At 38.6% G+C, this 11,985-nt stretch overlaps 1 protein-coding gene across 3 annotated transcripts; it reads right to left on the bottom strand.

Annotated features, from left to right (window-relative positions):
• Positions 1-4,855: 4,855 nt before the first annotated feature.
• Positions 4,856-11,302, bottom strand: LOC133443280 (lipopolysaccharide-induced tumor necrosis factor-alpha factor homolog). 3 transcript variants are annotated; one of them, XM_061720671.1, is made up of 9 exons: positions 11,207-11,302; positions 9,453-9,572; positions 9,263-9,346; positions 9,020-9,139; positions 8,830-8,913; positions 8,640-8,723; positions 8,415-8,462; positions 8,131-8,278; positions 4,856-5,792 (listed from the first exon to the last, which is right to left on the bottom strand). In XM_061720671.1, exons 2-9 carry the CDS (start codon positions 9,565-9,567, stop codon positions 5,687-5,689), a joined length of 789 nt encoding a protein of 262 aa, XP_061576655.1. In that variant the 5' UTR covers positions 9,568-9,572; positions 11,207-11,302; the 3' UTR covers positions 4,856-5,686. The 3 variants fall into 3 exon arrangements, with proteins under 3 accessions (XP_061576655.1, XP_061576656.1, XP_061576657.1); XM_061720672.1 differs by having other exon boundaries at positions 11,181-11,281; XM_061720673.1 differs by lacking the exon at positions 8,830-8,913.
• Positions 11,303-11,985: the final 683 nt, after the last annotated feature.

Raw genomic sequence — 11,985 nt, 5'->3', positions numbered from 1 at the left:
CCAGAGAAGATGGGATCCTGTTCACAGATGGCTTGGTTTTGCGTGGTAGTTGTAAGGTGCACTTATGGATTGCACAGTGGGCTGTGTTCACAGACAGTGATCCAATTAAATTTCCTGAAAATTGTTCCACAATTTTTTTCCGCAATTTTTTGATGCAGTTTATAGCAGATTGTTAAAGCTCTGTCCATACTTACATCTTAGAGGCTCGTCCTGTCTTATATCCAGTCATGTTTGCAAGGTATGGGTTTCTGAGATTTGCAGATGACTACATTCTGTTTTTATTTTTATATTTTACACAGCATCCCAACTTTTTTTTGGTATGTGGGTTTTGAATCTTGGAGTGTCATTTATACATTAAGCTAATGTTAACGCAATAAAAAAACAAAATGACTATAGAAAGGAAAATAAATGTAATCTTTGACCTCAGACTTTACCCTCCAGCTCTTCTTTGACTGCAGTGTAGATACAATCAATAAACTCTCTGCAGCAGGCAGTTTGATATGCTGGTATAACATAATATGCCAACACTGATAGTGAAATGACATTTTTAAATGAGCATCAAACTGCTGCTGAGGAAAAATCTCCACCAAAACAGAACTGAATCATTCAATAAGATGTTTTAATAAATAGAAACAGACATTATTTAGCACGCCACCATGAATGAATGCCTCCTTTGAGAAGTGCTTCTGCCCTGTGAGTGTGTGTCTGGGTGGGATTATGGGATGGACCATACTTAACACGGTCCTTTTAGAGTGACCACATAGGACCACTGGATTAACCGGATTACCACTGATGTCATCACTTAGTAATCACTTCTCTGTCTTGTGGTTTTCTATCACATTCTTCTTTTGTCTTCATCAAAGCGATCAACACGCAACCTGACAAAACAGCCAACAAATGCAGACGTCAGACATCGTCCTGAGAAGGTTTGTGATCTGTAATTAATGCTCTTAATTAAAACTCTCAGCAGAGAGTAATATCCATTCAATATTGTGTTTGGATCTGGTTCTTTAGAAAACCCTTTGAACTTTGTGTCGGTTGTCTTTGATGCCTGGAGCAAGTGATAAGAACATTGTCATTTTTGTCAGATGCAGTGAAGGACTTAAAAAAATAAGGTTGGGCATTTGCAACAGTTCCTATTATAAAATCCCATGCCAATCCCATCAACATTTAATTCATTCAATTAATATAAAACTAAAAATAATACAGAGTTAAAACTACAAATAGAATGCCACTGAAACATTTCTAAATAACGCTTGCTCTAATCCCTGCAGGCGTTGCTGTGGTTCCTGTCAACAATTCAACAATGTAAGAGTGTGATGCATGCCGTTATTATCAAATTCAGCACAACCACATTGGTTGGACTCTAAAGCAGTGAACATAATCCAACAGATCCACCAAATCATGAAAAGAGTACAACAAAGCCAGTATATAATTATAATAAGATGTATCCTTTGTGGTCTCACAAGCTAATAAGGAGTTGGTTTTTTTTACAACCTTGTCAATTGACTCACTCAGGTTCATTAAAATCTCTTTCTCCTTTAACATTAATGCAAAAGCCTCCAAATTATCCCCAACACTTCTGCTCCGGTCTATAAGTGAATCTGAGCCTGAACCCCAGCTCTAAAAATGCCAGAACTATCCAAAACATAATTATATTATATTAACAATACATCATATATGATCGAATATATGATGTAATATATATTATATTAATTTTTATATAATATACATGATATTTTTTATGAAAAATATTAGATTATTTTGAATTCAGTGGCAACAACACATCTAAAAAAAATGGAATAAGGTAAAAGTTGGCTGGAAAAGTTAGTGGTACTATATCAAATTACATCTCGCAACAAATTACATTCACTGGCAACCATGGCAAAATAGACTATTAAAACAGCCATCTCAGAGAGGCAGTCTCTCTCAATTTTAACATGACTGTGTAATAAAAATCTCTTTACGGACTTCTGGAAATCACTATGTGACCACAATTGACCATGTCCTCCACAAAAGCAGGTTAACGCTCTATCATGCAAGGAAAATGCCATACGTGAACATGATCCACATATCACCATCTTCTCCGGGCCAAAACATACTTAAAAATCCTTTGAAACCACGGATGCTACATCCCTGGTTTCTATATATTCCTCATGCAGAAGAGATGGATCATCATGGTATTTATCGCTACTTGAGTCAAAAGACCCCATCTTTGTTGGTAAAAGGGGCTTACAGGCTGTGGAATAGAAGTTGGATTGGCCTGCCTTCATTCCCAACTTTGTCACCTATTGGTGAAAGGTCATAAAACAAAAACCTCGACCAACTCCCAGGACTGTTGAGCAGCTTAACTCCCTAAGCAGACCAGAATGCACCAACAATACTAACCCCAAGCTTCAGCAGCTGGTTTCCTCAGTTCCTGGACCTACGAGTTCTCCATTGTAATAAATATCATCCTGACCCAACTTTTTTGAGATGTGTTGCTGCCAGAGGTGGACAGAGTACTCGACCCCAGTACTTGAGTAAGAGTACAAATACTACTGGTCAAAATTTACTCCGTTACAAGTAAAAGTAGCTCAGTCAAAATATTACTCGAGTAAGAGTAGAAAAGTACTTGCTTTTAAAGGTACTTCCAAAAGTAAATGCTTTTAAATTTACTTTAAGTAAAAGTAAGAGTAAGAGTAAGAGTAAGAGTACATTTCTTATTTTCCACATCAGTAAATTACTATATTTTTTCTAAATTAATTTAAGGACAGACACAATAAACATTTGAAAATAAATGTCTGTGGTTTGTCTGTGCCCTCGTTTTTTACTCGGTCGAACTCAAACATTGAGTTAAGATACGGCCAAGGATTTTGTGAAAGTCCCTGCTCTGAGTCCGGCTCATTATCAGACTCAGACGACTCAGCGGATTGTCTTTCTTCTCCTGACGCAGGCGTAGCCATTGTTGCGGCTCTGTCTTGACTTGTTGCAGCTCTGTCTTGACAAACGCAGGCTACTTTGGCGCTATCGTTTTGAGGAGGCTTGACGTATTTCCGCTTCACGTACATCCCAGTGGAGAGCGTGCACTGTGATAGGTCTCCTCCTTTGACAAAAACAGCTTGTGTCCAATAGGATTTTAGGGAAGAAGAAAAAAGAGCAGACCTGAAAGTAACGAGTACTTTTCAGCCTTCCTAGAAATTTACTCGAGTAAAAGTAAAAATATTTGTCTTGGAAATGTATTCAAGTAAGAGTAATAAGTACCAAAGAAATCTAATACTCAAATAAAGTACAAATCCTCTGGATATGTACTTAAGTACAGTACTCAAGTAAATTTACTCCGTTACTGTCCACCACTGGTTGCTGCCATCAAGTTCAAAATGATCCTATCATGTTCTCCTGTTTTCTATACACTTTGTGCAGGTTTTATGTTGTTTTTTATTATTATTATTTTTTTTTTTTTTTTGTTTTCTATTCCCTATCATAGCAGGGTGGGTGATTTAGAAGATTCGCAAAACATTGGATTCTAAATGTATTTCCATCTTTTAAATTTTCCCACCTTTTTTTTTTAAGAATTGTACACAAATAACTTGATATTCATTTATGGGCTGATATGTGTGAAGATCTTTCTTGTCCTTTCAAGCATTCACTTCACTTGCAAATAACAAGGCAGTTGTTTTTGTAAAGTGTTTTTACCTGCAAAGTGCTCAGATCTGATCTCTCTTGGGCATGTGATGTGATTACATATTTATTCAAGTAACTGCTACCAATCCAAGGCGATGCTGTTATAAATCTAAAAACAATAGAGTTAAAACTACAAATAGAATGCCACTGAAACATTTCTAAATAACGCTTGCTCTAATCCCTGCAGGCGTTGCTGTGGTTCCTGTCAACAATTCAACAATCTAAGAGTGTGATGCATGCCGTTGTAAATAACTTTATATTCATTTATGGGCTATGTGTGAAGATCTTTCTCGTCCTTTCAAAGCATTCACTTCACTTTCAAATAACAAGGCAGTTGTTTTTGTAAAGTGTTTTTACCTGCAAAGTGCTCAGATCTGATCTCTCTTGGGCATGTGATGTGATTACATATTTATTCAAGTAACTGCTACCAATCCAAGGCGATGCTGTTATAAAACTAAAAATAATACATAGTTAAAACTACAGATAGAATGCCACTGAAACATTTCTAAATAAATTTTGCTCTAATCCCTGCAGGTGTTGCTGTGGTTCCTGTCAACCAAGGCAATGCTGTTATCAGTGAAATCGCAGTTCCAGAGTTAGCTATCTGTCACTTTTGTTTTGTACAGTGTGTGTATTTTCTCTTAATCACGTTTGAAGTCGTTTTAACTTAGCTCAATCAAAACATTGAGAATGTGAGACTTATTGTGATTTTTAAATCAGATTTTTGCAACAAATCACATGCAATAAATTGATATTAGTGGACAGTAGACCACTGCATTAACAAACAAAGAAATAAAAAATAGCATGAATTGGTCCATGGACATTGAAGATTTGCTGGAGATCCTAAAGGGTCCATGTGAGATTTTGAGATTTTGGTTCCGTACCGTAACCGTGCTGACACTCAGAGCAGTGGCTACATCAAATAGTGCTGACATGGTTTGTGGTGGCCTGCCTGCCTGCCAGGGACTCCAAGGTTAAACACACATGTGGGAAAAGCAGCCACGTTTTTAGGTATGCCAGGTTACCTGATAAGCATGGTTCTAACATCTGAAGACTTACCTGGTGACTTATAAAGAATCCCTGGTTGCTACTCTAGCTACCATAAGCATCATTAAGATGCAGATATTGAACACACATTAAACAAACAAACAAGCAAAACAGGCTCATTCAGATAGTTAAGAAGCAGTGTTTTGTAGAAGAGAGGAACATTGTCTTCCTGTGGACACTGTTTTTTCTTTTTTATTTGTTTGTTTATACACTGTAGGAACGAGAAAACTGCCAAAATGTATGACATCAAATCTTTGTATCCAGTGAGCTAAACCAAACCTCGAGAGCTGGTTTTTTTCATCGTAACCTCTCTCACAGTGACAGTATTGACAGTATGAGAATCAATGAAGTCTTAAATTAATGGAGGTAAATGCTACATAAAGAAACAGGAATCAGCATTTTTAAAGCAAATTACATTCTGATAGCAATCAAAATATAAAACAAACAAAAATAATAAATGATTGCAATCCTTTAGCTTGTAAAAATGTCACACTTTCTTCTGATAGTCTCATAAAATGATTCAATTGACTTAAAAATTAAATAAAACCATAGTTAGGCAAGTCACTAATGAGAAAAAAGAAGAAATAAATAGAGTTCATAACAAAAAACAAAACATTCAATAAATTGTCAGGTGAGGCTTTATAATGATGTCAGGATAAAAAAAAGTATAAGTTTGCCATTCTTGGACATATTTCCCCAAATTATTTTATGAAAAATATATGAGTTTCAATAATTATGATAGCTGCTTGTACATTCTTTATTCCTGATAGATATGTGTTATAATGTTACATCACTTAGGCTGACAAAACAAAACTTCATAAAACCATTTTCTCACATTTTAATGCTTTCATTTTCACAGCTAGATTACCCCATTGACTATCCGATGAAAGACATAAAAAAAAATCATGTTTAGAAACACATATGTACAGAATAGAATAATGCGTACAGCTGAGTGCAGGATTCAACACTTGATCATTCACCTGCGTTCGTAGACGTGGAGGACGTTGTTACAAACGGGGCAATAATGCGCCACATCCTTGCAAGAATCCACGCAGAAGGGGATCAAACAGCATGGCCAGAACCTGATATGGAGCATCAGAATAGTGACAGAATATTAACTTATCATGCATACACCAACACGTAACGGATAAAACTTCATTAGTAGGCCCACTATGAATACATGCTTCACCTTAGAAGTCGTTCATTGAAGTTAAAGAAAAATAAAAGTGTGTTAACATTTAGACACAATATTCATAGAGCTGTGGCCGGTGGCGTTTTAGGTAGCAACCTTTAGAGGGGTACAGAGTATTCTCCTGATCATAAAAATAAAGAACCATGACTTAAAAGGAACACACACACACACACACACACACACACACACACACACACACACACACACACACACACACACACACACACACACACACACACACACACACACACACACAAAAGAAAAATCAATCTTTTCTATCTTTATCTCTGCCCAATTTTAATTCTGATGGCACTGCATTTGCTTGCAGCCATGCTTTATGAATAAAATTTTATTGAAAATCAAATTGAAATTCTATCTCTGTTGTGCCCCACATACAAATGTTGACTGAAGATGTAACTTAGTAAGTAAGAAGTTCAATCTCTTTTGCTTTTGTTGCTTTGCTATTATAGTAACAGCAAATTCAGCCAGTGTGCACTACAGTTAACTTTAATAAATTAGCTGGTTACATTAGGCGAGAACTTCCAGCACCAGAAACCACCAGCTATGAACAGAAGTATAAATACATGGTTGAAAGCAGAGCTGTTGTGTTGGATGTTACTTTGATCAAAACATGTCCCGAACATTTTATTGAGACTTCAGGAAATTGTGTAAACTTGTAAAAAAAAACAACGGAATAGCAGCATGTATGTCCTCTTGTTGCATGAGAAGACTCATTTAAGTTCCTTTAGTGTAAGTTTTCAAGTAGAAGGATATTTTGTTGTGGTAATTTCATACAGTTTCATGGCATTTCATAAAACTTAAATGAAAGAAATTATTTTACTTTACTTCTGACTTTTGCTTTATAATTGCGTATAAAGCCCAAAACGGCTTAGCTCCGCATTATTTGCAAGACCTGATAGTGCCTTATGTTCCTGTCAGAGCTCTCCGTTCTCAGAGTGCAGGTTTACTCGTAGTTCCTAGAGTATCCAAATGTAGATTTGGAGGGCGGGCGTTCTGCTATCAGGCACCACTACTATGGAACCAACTTCCAATCTGGGTTAAGGAGGCTGACACCACCTCCACCTTTAAAACTAAACTTAAAACATTTCTGTTTAGTAAAGCCTATAGTTAGTGTTTAGTAAACCTCTAGCTGGTGTTGGTAAATCTTTAGGTAGTGTAAACTTTAGTGTGTCAGAGTCGCTCCTGTAGTTTCTTGTGCTGGCCCCCCCTTCTCCTCCCTTTTCTCTCTTTTGTCCATGTTGCAGCATCCTTTGCCGGACCCGGAACCTGCAGTGTGGGAGTGAGGGGGGCAGGGTAACGGCCCCTTTTGGGCGGGGGAGAAGGTTCGTCCCTCAAGACTCCTCTCCCTGGCCTTGCCCCTTTTCAACCTTTCCCCGACCCTGCACCCCAACCTGGGACTTGATGATTGGGCCGGAGCTTCGGGAGCTGCGTGCTGGCCTGCGGTCCCCACCCCTGGTCATCCCGTTGCTGCTTCCACCTGCCTGCTGTGCTGTTGCCGTCCCTGACCCACCAGTCTGGCCCTCGGCAGGAGGGTCCCCCCTTACGAGCCTGGTCCTGCTCAAGGTTTCTTCCCTCCTAAAGGGGAGTTTTTCCTTGCCACTGTTTGGCTTAAGGTTTTTCTCCCACTAGGGGAGTTTTTACCTGCCATTGTTTATGTAATAACTGCTCGGGGGTCATGTTCTTGGTATGGGTCTCTGGAAAGCGCCTAGAGACAACTCTGTTGTATTAGACGCTATATAAATAAAATTGAATTGAAAAAATTGAATTGTACTTTGTCATAGAAATAACGGCTTATATGACATCTGGATCTTGCAAAATGCTAATAAAAGGAGCATTTACCAATAGAAAGTCAAAGCATAACTGTCATCCAGAAGACATGGTCATGTTTTGAATTTAAGGCAAGTTCCAGCATTATTTTCATTTTGGAACCCTTGCTGAGTTTCCTTTGGAGGGAGACTATTTATGGGAACACTTGGTGGGGATTGTCACAAAAATCATTTCAACCAGACCAGCAACCGCTAAAGATCAGTCAAACCATAATATATTACAAAAGGGCCGAGCTGAACAGTTAACTAGCAAAAGCTGTAGCTATTGTATGAAGTGGAGTAGTTATCCATGACATCCGTATCATCGGTACACTTAACAATAAGAGTCAATCAGTTGGACATACAATGTGCAAATATGTTTGTGTTTTAGTTTCTACTCACCCAAATACTGCTAGAAGGCCACAGATCAGCCAGACGACCAAACCATTTCTGTACTTAGTTGTGGTCACAACAGTATTTTGGCAGTGGGGACATAACATCTGTCCAGGAGCGTCAGTCGGCCGCTGTTGCACAACCACCACACGATTCACTGAGAACTCAACACAATTAAACTTTACTGCTTAATAAGACCCATATTTCCTCACCACGAAGACAGAAGCCTTGTTACATTTTGAAAATTAAAATGTATTTAAACTTATGAGAGAAGGTAAAAGAAAAAAAGTCACCTGATTGCACAATCTGAGTTTGCTGCGGGGCGTAAAATATTTGTTGCCCTGAACATGAGAAAGAAATATTTAACTTGAAACGATTAGCATGAAACACAAAGAGATTGAAACTTTTTCTCACCTGGATGAAGGACAAGAATAACCCAAAGAACTACACTGGCATTACAGGAAAAGCGAGTTATTATGCAAATAAAATGCCACAACTGAGAGTATCTGATCCCCTACCAGCTTGAGGGAAGGGCTGGACAGCTGGCTGGGCCATGACAGGAGCCTGGTTAAGTGGGGGGCCAGGGTATGGTGGTGCGGGAACTGCATGAAGGGACAAGAACAACCCAAAGGAATTGCACTGGCATTACAGGAAAAGTGAGTTATTATGCAAGTAAAATGCTACAACTGAGAGTATCTGATCCCCTACCAGGTTGAGGGTACGGCTGGGCAGCCGGCTGGGCCGTAAAAGGAGCGTGGTTAAGCGAGGGGCCAGGGTATGTGGGTGCGGGAACTGCATGAAAGGACAAGAACAACCCAAAGGAATTGCACTGGCATTACAGGAAAAGTGAGTTATTATGCAGGTAAAATGCTACAACTGACAACCTCTGATCCCCTACCAGGTTGAGGGTAAGGCTGGGCAGCCGGCTGGGCCGTGAAAGGAGCCTGGTTTAGCGAGGGGCCAGGGTATGGGGGTGCGGAAACTTCTAGAGGAGGTCCCTGACCTTTTTCCATTTTATCTGTCGAAATGAGCAGGACAAAAAAGAAATGAAGGCTGTGCCCAAAGGAATTGCACTGGCATTACAGGAAAAGTGAGTTATTATGCAGGTAAAATGCTACAACTGACAACATCTGATCCCTACCAGGTTGAGGGTACGGCTGGGCAGCCGGCTGTGCCGTAAAAGGAGCGTGGTTAAGCGAGGGGCCAGGGTATGTGGGTGCGGGAACTGCATGAAAGGACAACAACAACCCAAAGGAATTGCACTGGCATTACAGGAAAAGTGAGTTATTATGCAGGTAAAATGCTACAACTGACAACCTCTGATCCCCTACCAGGTTGAGGGTAAGGCTGGGCAGCCGGCTGGGCCGTGAAAGGAGCCTGGTTAAGCGAGGGGCCAGGGTATGGGGGTGCGGAAACTTCTAGAGGAGGTCCCTGACCTTTTTCCATTTTATCTGTCGAAATGAGCAGGACAAAAAAGAAATGAAGGCTGTGAGATAGAACATGTCTCTCATGAAGCAGAGTTGAGATTTCCTGCAAAACCAAACATGTCAGATGGCGGTGAGAAGACACGGAGTTGGCTGGAGTGCAGACTGGAAACTCTTTGCTCGTGTCTCTGAAGTGTTTCTCAGGTTGGAACATTTTGACCTGATGCATGGCCATCTCAACAAGCAACACCCTTCACCCATGCAATCAGACAGGTTTGGTGGCATTCTGTTTGTTCATTGCTGGGAAGGAGAATGTCAAATGTACTGGTAAACAAATAATACCAGTTAGCTACTTCAAATCTTATGCTGATTAATGATAAGGTTGCTATTCCCATAACACTCCCAGTGATAAAGGAATGTGTTACCAAACATGTATGCAAACACTGAAAAGATTAATGCACCAACATTTTTTTTCTTTTTTACAGAAGTCTTATAAAGAAATACTAATGAGAGGGAAAAGTTCAACGTTGTGCAGGGTTGTGCCTATGAGTAAGTATTAACAACACTCCACCTCTGGAATTGGTGCATGTACAAGGAAAGCGATTGTTTTAAATGCTGCCAGTCATTCTGCGCTTTACCTGCAAAAAACAACAAAAGCTCCACTGTCAGAGTTTCCACTGAATCATCAGGAAATATGTTAGTTGTGGAGCTGCGTACACACGATACATAGAGTTACTGTATCTGGTGGAATCCAATCAAATTCAGTGCCATTTTAGACACACAATGAACATTGTCCAAAACGGCTAAAAATGGACTAAAAAAAGTTGCTTTTTGAGCAAAAGAAGAGAATAAAAATAATGGAATAACATACTGAACTGTTTAAGGAATAAGACAATTTACTCAGTTCCATCTCTTAAATTTTGTGGGATGAATTTCAACTCAGTCTTAATTTTCAAGGTTCCTCAATTTTCATATAAAGTAAAAAAAAAACAAAAAAACTTGGCAGTGAAGATGTTTTTGTCGATTAAAATAAGGAAAATCAAAAATAAATTACCGTAATTTCAGTATCCATAGGGACATGATTATTGCTTATCTACAAGACAGAGGGATATAAACAACACTGTGGAAAAGAGAAGTGGCAGCTGTTGATGAACCTGTCTACCTCGTCCATGATAATCCATACTTCTGTAATCGTGTTGTGTTTCACAAGTCCAACTGATGTTATGAAATGCAACTCTCATTCAATATCTGCCTCATATATGGCCTACAGTTGGGTCTTTGAAAGTAACACACAGGAACACTAACAGAACACATACAGATGTCTATTTTTTATCCAGTCCTTATAACTGTTTAAAATGATTGTTAAATAAATTGATTAAGTAGTCACTAATCAGTTGACATGACTTCAAAAGAAGAACATCAAGCTATAATATGGAGGTATTATGTACCAGGGGTATTACTTAGCGTATTAGCTCATTTAAAAATATTAATTTGGGCAACATTACAGGAGTCCAGACTTTAACTTTAAAGTCTTCCCTGTTGGGGAAATGGTTCTTTAAGAGTTGCTCAAATTAAATTAAAAACATTAGAAAAGAACCCCCCACCAAAACAAAGAACTGTCTGACATATTCTCACCTAAGGACAGAGCTGCTGCTAATTACCTTGAGAGGAAATCAGGAGGGTGTGTGACAGTCCGGCACTGCTGCTTTTCCTGATGTTTGAAAGCAGCTTTGAAAGGACAACGAAACAGGTACTGCTTTGATGCGTCAGGGAAAAGGTGGAGCGACACTGACGGTTTGCTGGAGTAGTTGTGGGTTGACCCTTTTACAGAGTTGCAAATGCTTGTTTTTTTTTGCCTTGTTTACTACACATGCAACCCAAAACATTGTTTCCATGGAATGGATGATGATGATTCACACAGCTTAAGCTTTTGTTTGAAGTTTCATTGCAGAAATATGTAATTGAAATAAATGACCTGTATTTAGTTACATAATAAAAATACACCAACAATCACATGTTGAAATTAAACCTAAGGATAGGCATTAAATTGACTTTTCTTTAATCACAACTCCAAAATAAATCAAATATCTTATTCTTACCTAAATCTGAGGGATCGAACAAGGCACTGTTTGAATTACATATGTTAATTTTACACAATATGTATATAATAAATTAATAAATAAATAATGTTGCGCTCTACAAGTGAAAGAGGAGAGGAATTTGCTGTCAGCACATACTTTACGAGTTAAACTTTGCTTGACTGTCCTACCTGCAGTCTGTAACTTCAGTCTGGTGTATTATGAAATAAAAAACTAGAATGAAAAGAGGCTTATTGAACAGCTGAAGCATACGATAATAATTGAAAAAAAAAGGAATATAATGAAATACATTTAATTTGAACATTACAATGACTTGTTTATTCAATTTGAAAACACTGCAC

This window comes from Cololabis saira, chromosome 1 (genome assembly GCF_033807715.1).
Source record: "Cololabis saira isolate AMF1-May2022 chromosome 1, fColSai1.1, whole genome shotgun sequence".
Taxonomy (NCBI): Eukaryota; Metazoa; Chordata; class Actinopteri; order Beloniformes; family Belonidae; genus Cololabis; species Cololabis saira.
This window is presented reverse-complemented; position numbering and strand designations above follow the sequence as displayed.

Coding starts and splice junctions, on each gene's coding strand:
- LOC133443280 (XM_061720671.1), bottom strand. CDS start 9,567: ATGGAAAAAGGTCAGGGACCTCCTCTAGAAGTTTCCGCACCCCCATAC. Junction 9,140..9,262: donor CCAGCCGTACCCTCAACCTG/GTAGGGATCAGA, acceptor TCATTTCGACAG/ATAAAATGGAAAAAGGTCAG. Junction 8,279..8,414: donor AACTCAGATTGTGCAATCAG/GTGACTTTTTTT, acceptor TTGAGTTCTCAG/TGAATCGTGTGGTGGTTGTG.